General features: G+C 39.7%; 1 protein-coding gene across 4 annotated transcripts in view; it reads left to right on the top strand.

Annotated features, from left to right (window-relative positions):
• The window catches only part of LOC306770124 (RNA-binding motif, single-stranded-interacting protein 3), a gene marked incomplete at its 3' end in the record, with an annotated part of 215,398 nt that overhangs the window by 169,730 nt on the left and 26,475 nt on the right, over window positions 1-19,193 (top strand). For all 4 annotated transcript variants that reach the window (XM_079258936.1, XM_079258937.1, XM_079258934.1 and 1 more), the window contains exons 8-10: window positions 7,275-7,318; window positions 10,906-11,002; window positions 15,619-15,669. In XM_079258936.1, the coding sequence (XP_079115062.1) occupies window positions 7,275-7,318; window positions 10,906-11,002; window positions 15,619-15,669 (192 nt within the window). The remainder of the gene's footprint in view (window positions 1-7,274; window positions 7,319-10,905; window positions 11,003-15,618; window positions 15,670-19,193) is intronic.

Below are 19,193 nucleotides of genomic sequence, written 5' to 3'. Positions count from 1 at the left end.
TATTTTAAGAATATCTTTATATTTTATTTTTTAAGAAATAACAGTTTTTACACCATTTACACCCAATTCACCAAAATCTACCATATAAAATTATTTTTAACTGAGAGAAATGCATCAAAACAAATGTTTTTGCGCTTTAATTTAAACAAAAATCATTGCTGCAGTAACACGACTTTTCATTTCCTTTTTTTTTTTTTTTTTAGTTTATTTGTCAGGGACCATGTGTAAAAAACATAACAAAAGATGCCATACACCAGATTGAGCCATAGCTCCATCCATCCATCTGCAGTCTGTCATATTGCATAGAAACGTGTGATATGACAGTGTTATGACATATCGCAGTCCTTGAAATAAAAATGCTACCACAATATCTCTCTTAAACTATCTCCAGAATAATATGATGACGTTCTGAACAAGGCATTTACCTCTGAAGTAATTGTGTCTCCAAGAACAAGCCCCACCCCTTCTCACAATCACCCAGGAGAGGTTGCCTGCAACATCTGCTGTTTATGTAAACCATTACTGCCTTTCATTTGTATTCACTCTAATGTATAGCACTAGTCAAAGAAAAATATGACAAAAAAAATACCCCAAATGTCTATCAAAGTGCCCCTGGATGTACACGAACTGTCATGTAAACCGCATCTCAAGCCAAACGCCTCGCTGAACCGAGTATTTCCGCCACACATCAGGATGCAGGAAACATGAAACTGGTTGCAGAACGATAACATGCGAAAACAAGGTTAAAGTCTCCTCACTGGCTGCCAAACAGCCATACTGGAAAGGACACACAGAGGAGACGTGTAGAGAAGTACTTCGCACCGGACTATATAGATGAGAGGGAACACACACACACACACACACACACACACACACACATACATCCACCCACCACACGCCTACAGTGAGGCTGACAGTAATGCTGAAACGGCAAGGTAGGGGAGACCAAGAGAGATGAAATGTTTGTCCTTCAGGAAACACATGCTCTCTGTGTGTCTGTGTGGGTGTGTTGGTGGTAGATGGGGTTCTACATGTATGGGAGTGTGTGCATCACATATTCAGCAGCCCGAACACCTCAGTTGACTTGATATAAAACCGGTTTGCTGCATATGGATGAGTGTGATTATTTGGATGCTTCTTTTTGAGGAGATTCTTCCTCGAATTGTTTTGCTGCAAAAATACATCATGCAGTGCCAGTCAGAAGTTTGGACAGTGCATGTGCAGTAAATCTGTTTGGACAAATGACCTCAGCAGAAAAAGATGCACCAGTAAAGGTGTCCTGTGGGATTTCATTGATCAACAGACTTCACAGTTGGAAATTAAACAGGGTGACCAGAGGATTTACTGGTCCCAAAAGAGGACTCGACTGCTGGTAAATTGCTAGTTGGAGAAGAGGCATTTGAGTTCACTTCAGGTACAATGACTCTGAGAAACACACTTACCCCACAAATCTGTGTATGGAGATATTTACAGCCAGGTCTTAAATCAGACCATACCACATCTGATTTTACCCTTTTTCATTCTTGTGTTTATCTTGCAACAAATGAACTTAAATATTATGTATAGTTCCATTACACGCTGAAATTGCCATTTCCAATAGCTAACCGACCGTTTCATTATAATCACCATCTACATCTACCTCTAAAGCCAACTCAGAACACTTTCTTTCCATTTACCGGGCCGTGCAACTATTGCCAGTGTTTTTATTTTTAATTACTCTTGTGAGCATTTTCTGGTTTCTTTTCTGCTTTTGTTTTCCTTTTCTTTTTTGTTTTCTTCTTCTTCTTTTTCTTTTCTTTTTGCTACATCATCTTGTGAATACAGTCCCGAACCTATGTCCCTTGGACACCTCAGAGGAGAGAGGAAAGAAAAGCCCATTAGCTTGTCTAACTAGCTGGTTAACTTCCAGGCACCCCAGAAGCAACCCAGTGATCTGGGGGGAATCACTACTGCTGGGTACGACAGCAGTCCAGTCAGGTCTGTTGCTTTAGTCAACCTTCACAAGGTAACATGACGTTTGCATGTGCTTCGGAAAGTGGTTAAAATGATGATTTGGCTCCAAATAACCTTTAATTCAGGCTTCATCTTAAGAAAAAAATGTGTGTCGCAGGACTTTATAAACATACAGGGACCAGAGGGAGATTGGGGGAAAAAAGGCCAGAGAGAAATAAAACAGACCCAGAACTTTTGGAGAGTTCTGAGTTCAGCCAAAGGCTGAACTGAACAAAAACACACAACCCGACTTTTACAGACACAGTTGTTGCATCTGTTGCTCGCTAGCTTGTAGCTTAGGTCCGTCCAATTAGGACCTTTTTATTTCAATTTAAGTAGAAGGTGTGTGTGCAGATATTTGTGTGCTTGTATAAGACATATCTATTCTTCTTCACAGCCATCTCCTCCTTTCTTTCTCTGCCTCCGATGCTGCCCCCCCCCCCCCCCCCCCCCCCCCCCCATCACTGTTAAAATGTTAAAGCATCACAACATGGCTTTAGAAGTCATGGTTTAACTGCTTGAATTCAAGGTTGTGTGCTTGTGTGAAGCTGAACATGCCCCTGCAAGCTTTATTTATTAATAAGGGTTTCCAAAATTAGACCTGACTCAGAATAAAGAGGTTTTAACAGAAGGGGGTTTTTTTTGTTTTTTTTTTTTTGTTTTTTTTCAGATTTAAATATTTGACCAAAGAAGTGATTTTATGACGAGGCTCTACTTAAAGGGATTTTTGTTTGTTAGATGGGTTAAATAAATTACTTATGAGTCATCAGTGACTCACTTTGGAGAATCAGAAACTTTCCTTGCGGGCGAGAACAAGCCAGAAGCTACTTTGAAGGGGGGGGGGGGGAGTCACAAGAAGAGCTTATAAATTTATCTCCTTATGTCTCCTACAAAAAACATTCTTAAATTCCATCTGCAATGACTACATGCCATTGTGTTGCATGGATGTAGTTTCACAAACCTGCATCCACTGACCCACCCTGTGCAGTTAACCTGATCTCAGCTTTTCTAATATAATTACTGCACAAAAACAATCAGCATCATGCAAAGCAATTAGCTAATGATGGGTGACGTTTTACAGAACATTGTTAAATGCATTGTCGGATGTTGCAGGCATGTGGTACAATGTAGCAGATGAACATTAGATACTTGTAGAAAGTGGGAGAAACATGTTAAATCCGATTCAGTCACTCATGCAATCACATCCAGCTTCATCATCGAGATATCCTGCATCCTTTCACACCTTCGCTATATGCTGTAATTGGATCAACAGGGATACTTGTTACGGATCCAGTGCAATCATGGCTTAAATTTAGAAAGATATCACACTAAGGGCTTGAGCTTAGACTAAGTTTATTTCATCATTTTTAAATTGGTCATAAGATTGAGGTTATACACATCTAATTCCCTCCAACGGCGCCACAAACTCTCTTTTTCTGAGGAAGTAAGCTTTCCCGATTTAGGTTCAATGCAGGAATCTCATAATAAAATCATTAGACTTTGAACTTGACAAAAAAAAAAAAAAAAAAACAGTTGAGAATAAACAAATTGCTCTATGTATTAATACATTTTTTTTAAATAAATTTACACCATATCTGTGTTACTGATGTAGCTTATAAACTTGGGTAACATTAGAATTCCTATTATTTGATAACTAAATCATTATAATCTTAAAAGCAACAAAGATTAACTATGAAATGCATCACACATGTAAGTGAAACACCCAAGTGTTAGTTTGAAGGCCTGTGTTGCTTCAGAGAATGTTATGTTAACAGGCCACAGCAGAGATCTGATTTAAACATTCATTCTGATACATTATTCACATATTGACATCTGCAAGTGCAGACTACATTAGCACCTGGCACCCATCTGGACACAGTGGGTGTCAGATCATTTTCAGATACGGTCTAGCTGATGTGATAGCAGTCAGGCTGCAATGCTTTCTGCATGAATTTACACCACAATACAAAAGCCCTCGATAAGTTTAGTATGTCATGCAAGTGTGTGTGCTTCCCTGTGGTCATTGATCAGCTGTGGGCAGGAGAGATGGGAGATAGGCATCACATGTTCGTCTGTTTATCAGAGCTGAGGACATTTCTCACTTTGCTCCCTCTGGCATGCAGATGAAGGAGAGAACCAGCCCACACCATCCATTAATCTCTTTCTACGTGTCGGCCTCTACAGTATATCTCACGCTGCCTGCAATCTTTTGCTTTCGCTCACTCCTCCTCTTGTTCTGTCTTTAAGTGCTCTTTTCCTCGCACAGTCTCTTTCTCTTCCACTTTGTCTCACTGTGTTTGAAGTCTTCCAAGATCCCACAGCAACATATGGAGAGAGAAAGAGCAAGTGACTCACTGAAACTAAGAGAGAGAAACAGAGAAGGAACACATTGCATGATCAGTCAGGAGTTGCAAAGGGCTGAGTGCTGCAGGGTGGCTGGTGGCGTGGATTGAGAAATATATGACAGATTTTCTTGTAAACTACCCAGAGTGGGAGTCTGGAAAGTGCTGTTTCTTGCTGTCTCATGCTGACAAACATATTAGTTAGTTTGTTGTTTTTTTTCCATTTATTTTCTTGTTTAACACCACACATGAATTCAGACACATGTACACAGAGGCATCGTGGGTACTTATCTCCACCCTTCCCCCAGTTTTCACTATCTTTCACCAAGTCACACACAGAAAAAAAAGAAACTTTCAAAGTCACACTTCTCAAGCATATACTCCAGGGGAGTGTAGATGAAGAAAAAGAAAACATCCTGCTTTTAACTCTGCGTGAAAGCCAGACAGACGTCTGTGCGTATGTGGCCAATAGGCAGAAAAATAGGGAGAAAATGTGTGCATGGAAGGAAAAAAATCCAAGAAGGGATCCATAGACGATAGCCCAGTTTGGGTTTCCTGAATGAGAACTGCACAGCAGGTGTCCTTTAAAGCTGCTTATTTTTTTTTTTTTTTTCATTTCCTCAGTATGCAAACTCAAATTCACACCTCAGAAACACCTCTTTAGTTTGCTATGCGGGTAAATTCTTGACTGAGTTCATCCTGTGAAGCCAAAAGTCCAGCTAAAAGATCGTTCATGTAAAATAATTCTTCACAAATTACTGGATCAATGATCGACCATGAGAAAAGTCAGCTGGAGTGCACTTCACGCTCCACATTTCATCAAAAATTGTAAGTCTCATTACAAAAAGTATCTCTTCAAATTTTTCTAGACTGACAGCAGAAGTGGAGGAAGTTTGGAAAGTGAACATAAATAGCTTCAACACCTCTGAAAGTCAAGCCAGGCTTTGTTCAAGGGGTCTGAACAGTATTAAGAATCTTTTTTTCCATTCTTGGATCAAGCTCAGCACAGTCTGTCTGTGTCTTTTCATTTCCTGTCCTTGTGACAGAGCCAGAAGCTGACTGCATCAGTAATCAGTCATTGGCTATGCAGGGTCTCCGGTCAGGAGCTTCTCTGCTGTGAAATTCATCACCGCATGGAAGTAAGGGCAACACTAAGGGGAGTTTTCAGGCTCACCAAACAGCTGGCCATCTCTGCTGCCACTGTTAGCACATAGCAATGTCTTACTGCAGGCCTGCACTGTATGCTATTAGAACACAGCACAATCTTACTGCAAGCCAACACTTTATGCTATTAGCAGCATACTCTCACTGGAAGCCTACACTTTATGCTGTTAACACACAGCATAGTCTTAATGGAGGCCTATGCTGTGCTTTTAGCAAACAGGATAGTCTTACTGCAAGACTATGCTATATGCTGTTAGCACACAGCACAGGCAAGAAGACGTTAAGATGTTCTTCATCTCACATTTGTAAATAGAAGCTACAACCCCATATGCAAAGACCTGCACATGTTTAATTCACAGAATGTGATGCTTTTACTGGAGATGCTGGAAACTATGTGTCCACACATCCTTTGCTCCACCTAGATTCTCGTTTTTTGTTCATTCTCGGGGGTTTGGTCCAGGCTCACTGATCTTGTTGCTCCTCCGAGCCACATTTCCCTCAACTGCATGTGTAGTTGGTCTCTGGAGGAACAAGGGCAAAGGGGGGACAGAAGGATGGGGAGGAGAGGAGGAGGGATGAGTAGAGTGAGGGATGAAGAAAGAAAAAAGGAGAGCACCAGATTTTGAAGAAGGAGAATGAGACAGAGCAAAGTGTGTGTGTGTGTGTGTGTGAGAGAGAGAGAGAGACAGGAAGGACAAGAAAAGTGTGTATGTGTGTATTCTGATGAAATCTGCCATCCTCAGCAGCCTCCTGTTAAAAGAAATCGGATTAGCTCTCCTCCGGGAGAGAACCTTCAGGAATGCAGATGAAGGATTGTGGCGTACAGGTTTCTCCCCTGGACTCTTAGAGGGCCCCACACACACACACACACACACACACACACACACACACACCAATGAACACACACACACACTATCACAAGACAAGGAACTCAGTTTTCCCCGTGCTCCTTTTCTCTCTAAAAGCTATTTTTTCATTTCCCATTCATTCATAAAAAGACGATCCCACGTGACTGAGATACAAAATGAGCCTCTTCGGTACTAATTCACTTTGCCTTATTGACTGAACTTTGTCCCACATTGGCTTCGTCACTTGTCAGTTTTTCCAATTCAAAATGAGTTGATTTAAGTTTGATTTAATTTAGTTTGCACAAAAAAAAATCCGGATCTAAGTCATGTTATTCCCTAAGTACAATAAACGTACAAGAATTATCTTGTGACATTGGAACGTATCGACAGCCCTTGTCAGGGACATGCAGGGTGGAATTGAAAGGTTGTAAACTCATAAAATGAACCCATGTGGTTGACAGTGACAGTGTTTTAGTTACTTTTCATATTTGTTTTCATGTCCATCTGTAAATAAGAGTTATTGGAATGGTCACTTGGGAGATTTGGGAGTTTGATGGGAAGTTTAATGTCTTCCTTCTGCTTACACAAAGCTGGAGTCTGCAGATAGTACGGTAGGTTCAGCAGATAAATGATGAATGAAAAACTGCTATCCTGCTTCTGTAAATGTAGAAATTCCTGCAAGCTTGGCTTGTTGCAGCGTTTAAAAAGTTCACATGAAAAACCATTTAAGAAAAACGAAGAAGCACATTTCCAGCGCTTAAAATAATATGAATAATTTCCTGTAATGGAAAAGCAGGATGAACAATGAAGGCCTGTCTCAAGGTGTTTTTTTAATCCTTATTTATAAATGTTCCTTTGGCTGCTGATTCTTTCTGTAATTTAGTGTTTTTCTGATCAATCCTATGTTTTTTCTGTGTCTCTCTTTCAGACTGGCATGGCGTTAACATATGATCCTGCTGCAATGCAGAATGGGTAAGAGCTTGATAGTCAATCTATCCTTGGCACCGTCTAATACACTCACCTCCTGGCTCATAGGGCCCAAGTCAATACTACTGTCATACACAAAGATTAATGTAGTGTCTGCACTTTGTTACTGTTTGATTAGGGAAATCTATATGGACTCCGGGTATTGGTTTTCATTGGTGGGGTTGGATGAGAAATGTGGAGCTAAGAGGAGGAAGTTGAGTTAGCTTGTGTGTATGTGTGTTTTCTCTTGGCGTCTTAGCGTATGTGTGCGTTCCTGTGTGCCTTTATGTCATGACTTAATGGTGCTGTGGAAATAAATGGCCCGGCAATGTGTTTTATTTTCCCCCATTCTACCAAGACAGGAAGGAGAGCGCTGAGGCCGCCTCCATCTCCCCTCTGGCCTCAGTCATTCACAGGAAACCCCTCACTCCCACTTCCTAAACCACTTATCCCCTTGTGACTCAGAGTCAATCTTAACCAACAACCTGGATGAAGAGCATCACTCACTTTACACTCCCTGCCATGTAAATGCCTCTGCTGCTACAAATCTGCCAAATTGTGATCCCAAAGATATTTTTGTGAACCAACAAACCTGCTGGAAAAGAAATGTTTCATTCTCAAGACATCCCAGCTGGCATTTTGGCAGCTTCCTGAAAAATCATCATAATACAAGTAAAGTAGACAAGTATTCAATGTCAGCCAAGCAGAGAACTTAAGAATAATGGAAGCGTAGACCTGAAGCGCTGCGTCACAGTCAGCACACTGCACTTTGGCACACAGGTACATTTGCATCCAACTGCAAATTAGATCAAATAATTGTGATGCAAATGATCTCATTCTAATGAGCATGCGTGCATATCCAAAAATTTGATTTAAATTTCCCCCTTTTTTTGTTTGTTTTTGCACCTATATTTAAAGATTTGTTAAACCTGTTCTGGTCTACCAGAAGACTGAATCAAACCTAAAATAAAAGCCTCTCACAAATAGAATGTGTATGATTTGGCTCAATATGTCATTGTTTAGGAACTATAATAGTATCTGCACAAATTATTATATAAAACAAAACAAAGTTCTGCTTGTACTGTTATCAGAAACGGTCCACAAGTAAGATAAGCTTTGGGGGATTAGCAATAATTCAGTGTCTTGTCCAGACTTAGACATAAAAACTGTTAAAACTTGAGGATCAAACCAAAAATTTTCCAACTGAGAGACAACCACTCTACCTCTTGACCAACAGCTGTCCATAATTTCACTTACATTTCTGCTCAATTTGAAGGTCTCCAGGACGCCACACAGTACATTAAGTTTAAATATAGTGTTGTAACAACATGCGGTGTGAGGGTTGGCCTTTGTACTTGGCAAAGACGGTTACACAGCTGCCTTCCAGGTACCTCAGTGACTTTCAGGAGCTTTAAACCTTCAACAAAGATACAGTCATGTAGGCAGTCACCTTACTCCTCCGCAATTCCAGCCATAACTTCTTTATATGCAAAGTTTCTCAAAGCCTAGCCGGCAAGCATTCTACTTAAGTCAGTAGCCAGCATAGTAGAGTGTACTCTAATTGCCAGAAGCTACATGTGCAAACATGAAAATAAATACAGAATTCCTCCTGTTTTATGCAAATACAAAACTCAGTTTGATGTGGTGAAAACAGCTTCTCACTTTGAGAGTTATATAAGGCAGTTATTTGTTCTAAACAGGCTACAGGATCATTTCACAATGTGTTGGTGCGTCTTTGCAAGTAGATTTTCCATCCTCTGGACATGAAACCTGTGTGTCTTGTGTGGGTCCCTCACTGAGAATCTGTCATTTTATGTAAACTTGGAAATAATGAGGGTTTGACAAACTGAATGCTTACTCCTAGGAATCAAACTTTAGCATGCCTGTGGTATGTATGGGCTGAGAATTCGGCCATAATCCGAAACCCAAAAAAAGCATTTTAAAACCTTGAAATTCTGTGTTTGAAACTTAAAAACCTGAAATAAAGTTTTTAAACTTTTAAAAGTATTTGAAAGGCTTGAAAAAAGGTTGAATCTTGGCAAACATGACTTTAGAGTTCAATTAGTATTCGTCATAAGTGCACTTTGCAGAGTTTCAGTCTCCATTTTTAAAGATTCAGATATCTTGTTTCAGCATTGCAGGTTTCAAGTCAACATTTTCCGAGAATCAGATATGACAGATATGACAGATATGACAGATATGACAGATATGACGTTGTTGTCCCACCACATCAGTTTGCAAAGAACCTCTGAAACCCTGTAATATGAGATCAGAAAACTGCTGTCTGCATGTTTGCAAAAAACTTTGGAAACCTTGAAATGTTCAAATCTTCTGCAAGCATTATTTTGTAGGTGAGATCCAGGTGCAACCTTGCTTTTTGTTTCAGCTGAGTTTCAAACCTCCAATTCATCCCTCACATTTTCCGAGTTTCGACCACACTGCTGTGATGTTACGTTCATGTGATTTTTGGCAGCATTTTCTCACTGCTTTGGTGTGAAACTCTGAACGTGTTTATTTTGTATTAAAGGTCATACTTCCTTCAATTACAGTAACATTCAGAAATCATCCCAGATGTTTGTGTAGGTAAATAAATATGCTGTTATTAACCTGTTTTAAATATGGCACAAAAAGTGTTCAGAAGATCAGATGTCAAAGAAGCAGCTTTATCCAGTACTTTTTTGGTTTTAATATTTTTCTATAAAAGCCTCACAAAAGCTTTTCATTAGCTGTCTCCAATTTGTGTCCTCTTGTCGGGCTGGGGGGGAAGCAATGCCACATGCTTGGTGTGCGTTGAGACATACTGGCATTTAGCAGAGGTTAGAACAGAGCTCTTAACTTATTTATCCACGTTTATGTAGTGACGCAGTAAGAGAGTGCATGAGAGGATGAAAAGCATAAATATTAATATATATCTATATACAACATAGTGAGGATGTTTAGACAGGAAAAATACAATGTTGACTAATGTTTATTGTCAAATTCTCAAATTAATACATTTATTCATTGATTTGAAAAGGAGCAGTGACACTCCATTCTTCAGAGACTTGCTAAACCTTCTGTGTAGATGAAGGAAAGGAAGGATTCATCATTCTTCAAAGCAAATAGTAGTCTGTGGGTTGGAACAGAAAATTTAGTCTGAATAAGACCAAAAAGTTCTGCCTGTCATGATCAGCTGACCCCATCATGTTCTAAACAGTGTTACCTGAGAGAAAGAAAAAGTCAAAAATTCCCAGCATGACAAAGCAGTTTGGTAAAAAGCACTGTTGGAGTCAGTGCACATTCAGACACTGACTGCTTATACTTTACAAAGACCTTACTTGAAAATAAAAAACGAAAACCTAAACATCATTTTAGGCAAACGGAGGGCAGAATGAATATTTAGATATCCGGTTTTATACAGAAGCTGTTGAGCTGAAACCACAAAGTCTGTTGTAAATTTACACATCAATATCTCCTTCAGTGGTTTTTTAGCACTCCTTTATAGTAGGATACCAGATTCATATTTACCTGATATTTCTTTTACAAACTACCTCTTCTGTCTACTTTGTTCACTGTTCTCCACTTAACGTTTTTATCATTCTTTTTTATTTCAGGTTTTACTCCTCGCCTTACAGCATCGCCACCAACCGCATGATCGCACAGACCTCCATCACGCCCTTCATCGCTGCTTCCCCCGTTTCCACATATCAGGTAGGCCATAATGCACTCAATTATGGCTAGATTGCAGTCTGCATGTGTAATAGGAAAGTTTACTTTGTGTAGGGAGATGCAAGAGAGAGGACCGGCTGCAAAACAGCAGGAAGTACTCTCTTCTTCTTCTTTTTCTTCTTCTTCTTCTTCTCGTTTTTTTTTCCCAACGCTCCAGCTGTGCTCGACGACATCTGTTTCGTGGGCGGCAAACACAACAGGCATCAGATAACAAGCTACATAAAAAAGGTGGATTAGAAAAGAAATAAAAAGGCTGACAGAGAGGAAAAAAGACTCACTCCTCTGCAGTGACAGTACTGTATGGAGGCGAAAGCTAACAGTTTCCTCGCTCCACTTTTCTTACCTTTCTTCTTTTTCATTTGTGTATTTTCACTGTCTTAAACACAAACCCTTCCTCTCCCAAAGTCAATTTTCCACAATCATCATGGCCGTGATCCGTGGAGTCAGGCAACTGAAGAGAGCAGGAACGCTAAAATTGGCCCTGTAGTTATGTCAGGAGAACAACCATCCTCCGTCACTGCACATTTCACACAACATACTCTGAAACATCAAGAGGCTCTGCCACCGTGCCCTCTCCCACAGACACTATCACTTACTGTCAACTTTGCCAGGTACACACTGACAGACAGATGAGAAGATGAAGGAGAGGTAAAAAATAAAAAGATATAAGAGACAGATGGGGAGAGAGACAACAGGGCAACTAGCAGCGATGGTAAAGGCTTGGCTGGATGAGCAGAGGGAGGGATGCTGCTGAAGGTTGCTGTGCCCGTCTTTGAGACACGCCTGATTAAAACTCCAGTCCAGTACCTGCGGTGTAGGTGCAGGGGAGAGAGGAGAAGGGAGAAAAGTGGGCCAGGGCACGTCTTTAATCCGCTCTCGGAAGGCTTCCCAAATTGATTTATCAAAAACAATGACCAGGCTTTTGAGGAATATTAATCCTCACAGTTTCAATATCAGGCAGCTCTGCTGCCGCTTCCTGTAATATTGCCCTTCAGCCAGTCACAGCAGGAAGGTGAGTCCTTCATCTTCTGCTGAAGTACAAAGAGACTCGGGGAAAAAAAAGGAAGAGAAGACAAGCCACGTAGCAGCGATACACAGTATGCCACACAAAAGAAAATCACTTCCCTTTATGATGAAAAGAATTGGCTTTATGCTGAAAATCTTGAGGTGCATCGAAATGACTCTGTTATGCCGTTCACTCTTTTATGTTTCTGTTGAGGTGATACGTTTTGAGGGCCACTTCTGATAGGACTGATTTATCAAATCAGCAAATGACCCGTACAGCACCAACAGGAGTGGGCTGTTGTGCTTATAGGCCCGCCTTTTGTGAGCGTGAATGATGATTAACTTTGTTACCTGGAAAAATAACTTTGATGATCCACATGACAGGAGCCAGTCCAGACCAGATCACTACTAAGATTTCAGCTGTAGTGTCGCCAGCCAGCCGTGGCCTGCTTTACATCACTGGCGGCTGGCTGGACGAGGAGCTGGCTGGCTCACTAACTAGCTAACTGGCAGGCTGTTTGGCTGACTGGTTAAACGGGGAGCCAACTGGCTGACCGCGCGGCTGAACAACTGACTGACCAGCTTATTGGCTGACAGGCTGTTTTTAAATTGTAATGCAAGCTGTGAAGTTCAGCCAGGGGTAGGAATCTTCTTAGGTTGTGCACATTTTACCGTTCACTTTCTCTGAAGCCGATACGGTCGTATCACTGTGACTTATTGCTGGAACTCAGTAAAGCTGATTTTAGTCGTTTGAGGAAAGGGGACAGATGAGGGAAAAATACCCCTAATCAAACTGTTATTCCACGACATCTCCCATTTATGGAAAAAAAAAAAAAAAAGAAGAAAAAAGAAAAGTTGCAAAAGAGCAAGAAGGCTGAGCCAGAAAGCGATCACACGTCTTTGCTCTTATAAACATGAGATCAGCCTTTCTCACATTCTAAAACCTCTGTTTTTAATTAAAATGTTAAGATTTTACCACATTTCTCTAATGATTCTCTTTGATCTTGGACAGCTAATGTGAAAGACTCTGAAACCTGAGTAGCATTTAAGTTTAAAGACTCCTGCCTTGGCATCGGTGAAGCTGAAAAGGTCATCAGGGTGCGCGTCCTTTACAGAGGCCGGCGCTGTTTTAAAGAAAGCACAGCAACAAAATCTAGTGTATTATTTCCTCTGTTTCTGGGAATTCAGGTTGATAGATTTTGTCTAATCTTGCAAACAGACGAGCTAAATTCTCTGAAAGCACACCGCACCGGCTCCACCTTGGCGGAGCACAAATCACATGGTGGTCACGCAGCTTCATCGTTAGAAATGCTTAAGATAAGTGATTAAAGATAAGCTTTTTCTGTGTCAATCTGCTGTCTCATTCAGCTGGAGAAAATAAATATTGTTGTGTGTAAACAAGCAGACTTGGCTGCGTGTTCGAGAATATCTGCCTTGTTTAGGTGGGGATCCAAATCACGCATTTGTGTTGGCTCAGAGGATTGATTGCTCTTATAGCAGATTATTCCTTGTTTGCCGTTGTTTAATCTAATCATTTTAGAAGGATCTGCGGCCAGTCTGTGTGCTTGTCAGCTACAAGCTGTCTAATTCCTCCCTCCAGCATATCAAAAAGCTGTTTGTTCATCGGCCATTCCTTTAGCTCCTTGGTACCTGACACGATCACTGTTACAGCATTCTTTTAACTCAGCACCATAATAGCAATATATTTTTGTAATCCACATTTGTAAATTAATGTGTGCTTCCTTTGGTAGAACCATGTCATGTCTCTGCTAAATAATCTTCTTCAAAAATAACAAAATAGTTGTTGCTGTTCTGTGAATTTTCTGTTGAGGTCTCACTTACTGTTCATGCCGCAGCACCGTTTCAGGCAGCAACACAACGCTAAAAGCGAACAGACTTGATTAATAGTTGCATTTTGGCAATAATAAGGAAGCAGGTGGGAGATTTGCTGTCTCAAGCATTTCAAATTATGTTTATTTTTGGGGGCTGATCATCATAAACATGAACCATTGCAGCTTTCATTTAAAAACCTTTAAGCAGAAACAGTATATGAACATTTCTGAGCAACTTTTGCTTCAACTCTTTAAAGCCCCACCTAATAAAAACTCAGGAAAATGTCAATTTCTTTTTTTATCTGAAGTCTTTATTTGGCACTTTACCAAAATCTGCAAAGAAATGTATTTATACCAGTGGTGGGACTCAATTAAATAAATTGATCTCAGTAACTACAGATTTTGTAATAAATAAATCTCGATTAATCACATTTTAATCACATAATAATATTTGCCCCTAAAAGCTGCATTCTTTTCATTTGAATGGACTTTGGAGGATGGCTAAATAATTCATTTAAAAAAACAGACATAGGCATTATAATTATAAATTCGATCTGTATTGATGTCTGGAAAAATTAATTTGATTTTTAAATGGTTAAAAAGAAATTAAAATATGCCAAACTGATCAGGTCTAAAGTTAGCATCATTTTAAATACTTTACCAGCTCCAGATGTTCTCTAATTAAGAGTCTACAACATGTTACAGTAATTTTTAAAAAATGTTTTCATCCACACGTCATTAATATGCACTAATATCTGACAGTAAACCAAGGTGGATCAGTCAGTGTCAGTCTGGTCATGTTGCAGAAGTGACCGCCTCCTGCTCTGCCTGCAGCTTGAAGCTGGAAGCTGCGACCAAGCCTCTTGTGTGATCTTTTGGGCTGGGGGGAGGGGCTTATGCAGCAGTTGCTGCTGTTAACAGATAGTAAACTACACGTTCTTTATTATTACTCACCAGAAGTCTCCAATATCACCAAAAGCCACTGCGCTGGGCGATAGTTTTTTTTGGGTTTTTTTATAGCAGACTCATTAAAAAAGTCTGAAAAATGGCTAAATAAACAAAGTTGCCAAGTTCGAAAAGGAGGTCTCCGTGTGAATCAGTGTAATCGCTGTACCTGCAAATAGTGCACTGACACTAACTGTAATTAGTTAATTTTAATATTGCATTTAAGTCCCCTAAATTTTTACCATTTCTTACTGTGTGATAGGTCCAAATTATTGTCTGCTTCCTATATCCACTAGGGGAGTGTTTTTCAACCTTTTCTGAGCCAAGGCACACTTTTTTTCACTGACAACCACAAGGCACACCACAAACAAAAATGTTTTTTTTTTTTGGGGGGGGGGGGGGGGGGTTTGTTTGTTTTAAAGCACATATTAATATAAAGTCATCTTGTCATAGTGTCTTGAATAGAAATAAGATAAACACAAGAAAAGGGAATTTTATAATCTTTCACCTGGGCCTCTTTGAACCCAGATCTGCTTTTTAGACCAACCAGGTGAATTTGGATAATTTCTCAGGGCACACCTGATGATCTCTCACAGCACACGAGTGTGCCACAGCACAGTGGTTGAAAAACACTGCACTTAGGGACAGAAGACGGGTATCAGCTTGTCTACAAAAGGGTTTTGAGCAAAGTTTCTTCATTAAAGTGATGCAAAAGGTCCCTGTAACTGAATGTATAAGCATATGTTTGGCTTTGTAGGGTTAAATAGATCACTGGCATTTTCACCATCATTTCAGTCTTTTTCTGCTTCTCCTCAGGTCCAGAGTACATCATGGATGCCTCATCAACAATATGTTATGCAACCAACAGTAAGTCCTCCACCGATCACATTTAGAGTCTTCGTTTTGATTCCTCAAGCACTTTTCTCTCATGTTTTGTTCTCTACACTGTTTTTGGAGCAACTTTTGAAAAGACATTTATTTTATGTTTGTACTGAAAATAGTTTACAATGTGGAATTTTCTATATATTTAGTGCTGTATTTCTGACTCAGAGAAAAGACTGTCTGGAAAAAACATTTAAAACATTATCCTTCTGCTGCAGGTCAAATGTTAAACCAACCGGACTGCATGAAAACTTCTTACGGCTGAATGATTACACTATTTTGGTGTGCACTTACCAAATTAGACTTCTGTGGAGCACATTATCCAATTTTGATGGCCACAAGTTTCCATCTGTCTCAAGTATGCAAGCACATTTTTTGATTTTAAGTTTATAGGTACAGGTTGTGCCAGGAAGGGATGCATTTACCAGACGGCTTCACAAGACAGGCTTTTTTTATTTTTTATTTTTATTGATGCTCAAGGTTATTCCTTCAAAGCAAAAAATAGAAAATATTAACTGCAATATTAGTTTAACAGTAAAGGTGACCAAGTTGCATCCAGAGGTATTTTAGCATTCTGGAAAGACTGAGTATAAAAACTTTCTATTGCTCACACTTTGCAGTCATTTCCAAAATCATTTAACAGGGAAAAAAAACGTCATTCATTTTAATTTGATTTAATGGATGATTCACGTGTCATCTTAGAGAAAATGTCAATGTGTATCATCATGATTCAGTCAGTGACCAACTAAATTCATAAGGCAGTCCTCGACAGTTGTAAACATAAACTATATATCAGAACAAATTATACATAAATACATTTATATATGATTTATGTCACAGCGTGGAAAATAATGTGTGACACGCCAAGCAACAGCAGACTGTAGCTGTATGTAGACGCCGCCCCTCACTGATGCAACGTCTTGTGTTTGGTAGGTTCATGCAGATGATGTTTCGGGCAGGTTTAACTGCCTTGTGCTGAGTTGTTCTGTCCTGGGCTGCGCTCGTGCCATTCATATTGAAAATATTGACATTAAATAAGAAGAAAAGCTAAAAAGAAAAAAAAATTGTTAACTGGACAAGACAAAACTGGACATTTTCTTGTGTTGGCTAAAGATGAGAAGACTGAGCTCAGTATCCCTTTTTTTTCCCTTTTTTTTTTTTTTTTTTTGAATGATTATCCAAGAGGAGCTTTAAAGACACAATCCTCCCCTTGATGTTCTGGATTTTTTATTTTTATTTTGCATAATTGTTTGAATTACATGGACAGCATTGTATACTGCTGGACTGGACCAGAGAGGATAGAAGAGGGACATAAAGAGAGTCAGGGTTTACCTCTTAGCCTTAACCCTAAGGAAGAAAAAACAGAAACACCTAGTAGAGAGTAAAAGGGAGCGAGAGAGAAGGAAAGAATGAGAGAAGGGGGCCTCCATGACCAACGCCCACCACTCCCAGCACCGCCCCACCCCCACAGATTACCGTGCTTGGTATTCCACAGACATCTTCATTTTCACAGTTTATTAAAGTCATATGTCTTATTGAAATGTTATTTAATAGTTAAGACTCCCCACACACACACAACCACTTAATAATTTCTGCTTTAAGTGAAACAGATTTTTCTCATTTCACAGAGAATGTGCCATTACTGCTTTTAGAGGTGTTTTTGCTGAAGTCAACAGATCTCAGACCAGCTCAACAAAGATCAGTTTATTAGTCACACCCTGCTGCTTGGATGTGAAATCCCATCCTGGTCAGCTGTGCTCTAAGTTAACACTGTTATTAAACTGTCCGAGCTGCACTCTGACCTGCATCGTTCCAACTCAACATGTTTGCAGGGAGAGTTAGTCTGGCTGTGGAAAGCAGTGTGATATTTATCTCTGCTGACTTGGGTGAAAGTGTGTAAAAAGAATCAGATTTAAGATTGGCAGGTGTCAAGTTATTTTTTTATTGTCCTCTAGGGTTTACTTTTTAAAATCTTTTTTTTTTTTGTTTGGTTGGTTGGTTTTTTGTTTCTGTATGACATTTATCCAAACAACTGTGATATAAAATCCTTAACTTTGTGCATCAGTCCACCAAATCAGATTTTCTGAATCTGGCATGTTCAAATCCAACCAATCCAGTTGTTCTGCAGAATCTGTCAGCTAGCTAGCTAGTTGTCACATACACAGTTGAGGCAGATGGTGTTTTGCACCATCTGGGCTGGCATTTGTTTTCCTTCATTGCCTTCTGCAGGAAAAAATATTTAAACTGTCTGACTCCTCAATTCACTGCAACACACTTCTTATCTTCTGATGTGTTCGAGCAAGTATGATGTGTTTCCAACATTTTAAATTTACTTAGTTGGTCAGACATGACTGTCTGGTTTTATAGTGACACCCTGTTTTATATGTTGATTTGTTTTTAAATCTAATTGTTCTTTTTCTATTTTCACTGTATTTGTTTTTTATATATGTTATTTAATTTTTCCTTGAGTTACTTCCAACTCTGCATAAAGCCTTAGTAATTTTCTATACAGGAAGTTTGTGTTCAACCTGAGAAAAGCCACTTTGTGAACAATATGAAAACTGACTGTAGGTCACATCTGACCTGTCTCTGGAGTAGAAAAGTGCTCTTGGTGATTTACCATTTGTTCCTGATGACCCCATCTCTGTTTTTGGAATAAGTGACAGGTATACATAATTAATGCCATTACACTGTTTGTGCCACGTCCATAAATTTGCGAAAGTGTTTTTTTGGGGGATTCTTGTGTGAATCCTTGTGCTGTGGAAAGCTGTGTGCAATGTTTCCTCATTTCAGAGGAGAGGCTCCTGCAAACACTTGTCAGCAATAAACACAAGTTCAGCTGCTGTTAACATTTTATAAACCTGCATTCTGGTGAGTCTCATTTACAACGTCTTGCAGACAAGCCTGTGTATCTGCCTCTGGCAACTTGGGCAGGTAAACTGTGTTTTTGGTGCTCGATAGGATATTAGTAGCTCAGTGCTGGTGCAGGATAATGACAAAATGGCCTGATATTCAGACCATATAATCCATATAGCTCTTTTACATAAAGGAGGGGATTTTAGACTCCCTCTCCTGCACACATGCTGTCACACTTTGGTTGTTTGCATCAATAACAGACAGTTAATTTAATTGTTGTTTGGCATTTCTATGGAGCAGAATACATATTCTCATGATTAAATGTCATTTTTATTGCTAATGTTACTGTAATATTATCAGTTTTTATCTTTTTGCAAACCCGCGCTACCCTGACATTTTTCAGCCTAATGACGCCACAGGCCGCCTCTGAGCAGTGGCACTGTATGTAAATGTTTGCCACACTTCCTCCCTAATGTTTTTACAATAAAGAGCATTAGCAGTTAGGTAAATTATTTCCAGGTTAAGCTTTTTTATTGATCCTAGCAACACAAGTGTTCTTGTTAAGTTGCTTAGAGGGGTTTAAATCTTTCTGCCAGAGGTCTTGGTGTTCGCTTGAGGCGTTTTTGTTCCTCCTGAAACACATTCGGTCTGTT

Source organism: Telmatherina bonti (assembly GCF_933228915.1).
Source record: "Telmatherina bonti genome assembly, chromosome: 19".
Lineage (NCBI taxonomy): Eukaryota > Metazoa > Chordata > Actinopteri > Atheriniformes > Telmatherinidae > Telmatherina > Telmatherina bonti.
Note: the sequence above shows the minus strand (reverse complement) of the source record. Positions and strands in the feature narration are given on the sequence as shown.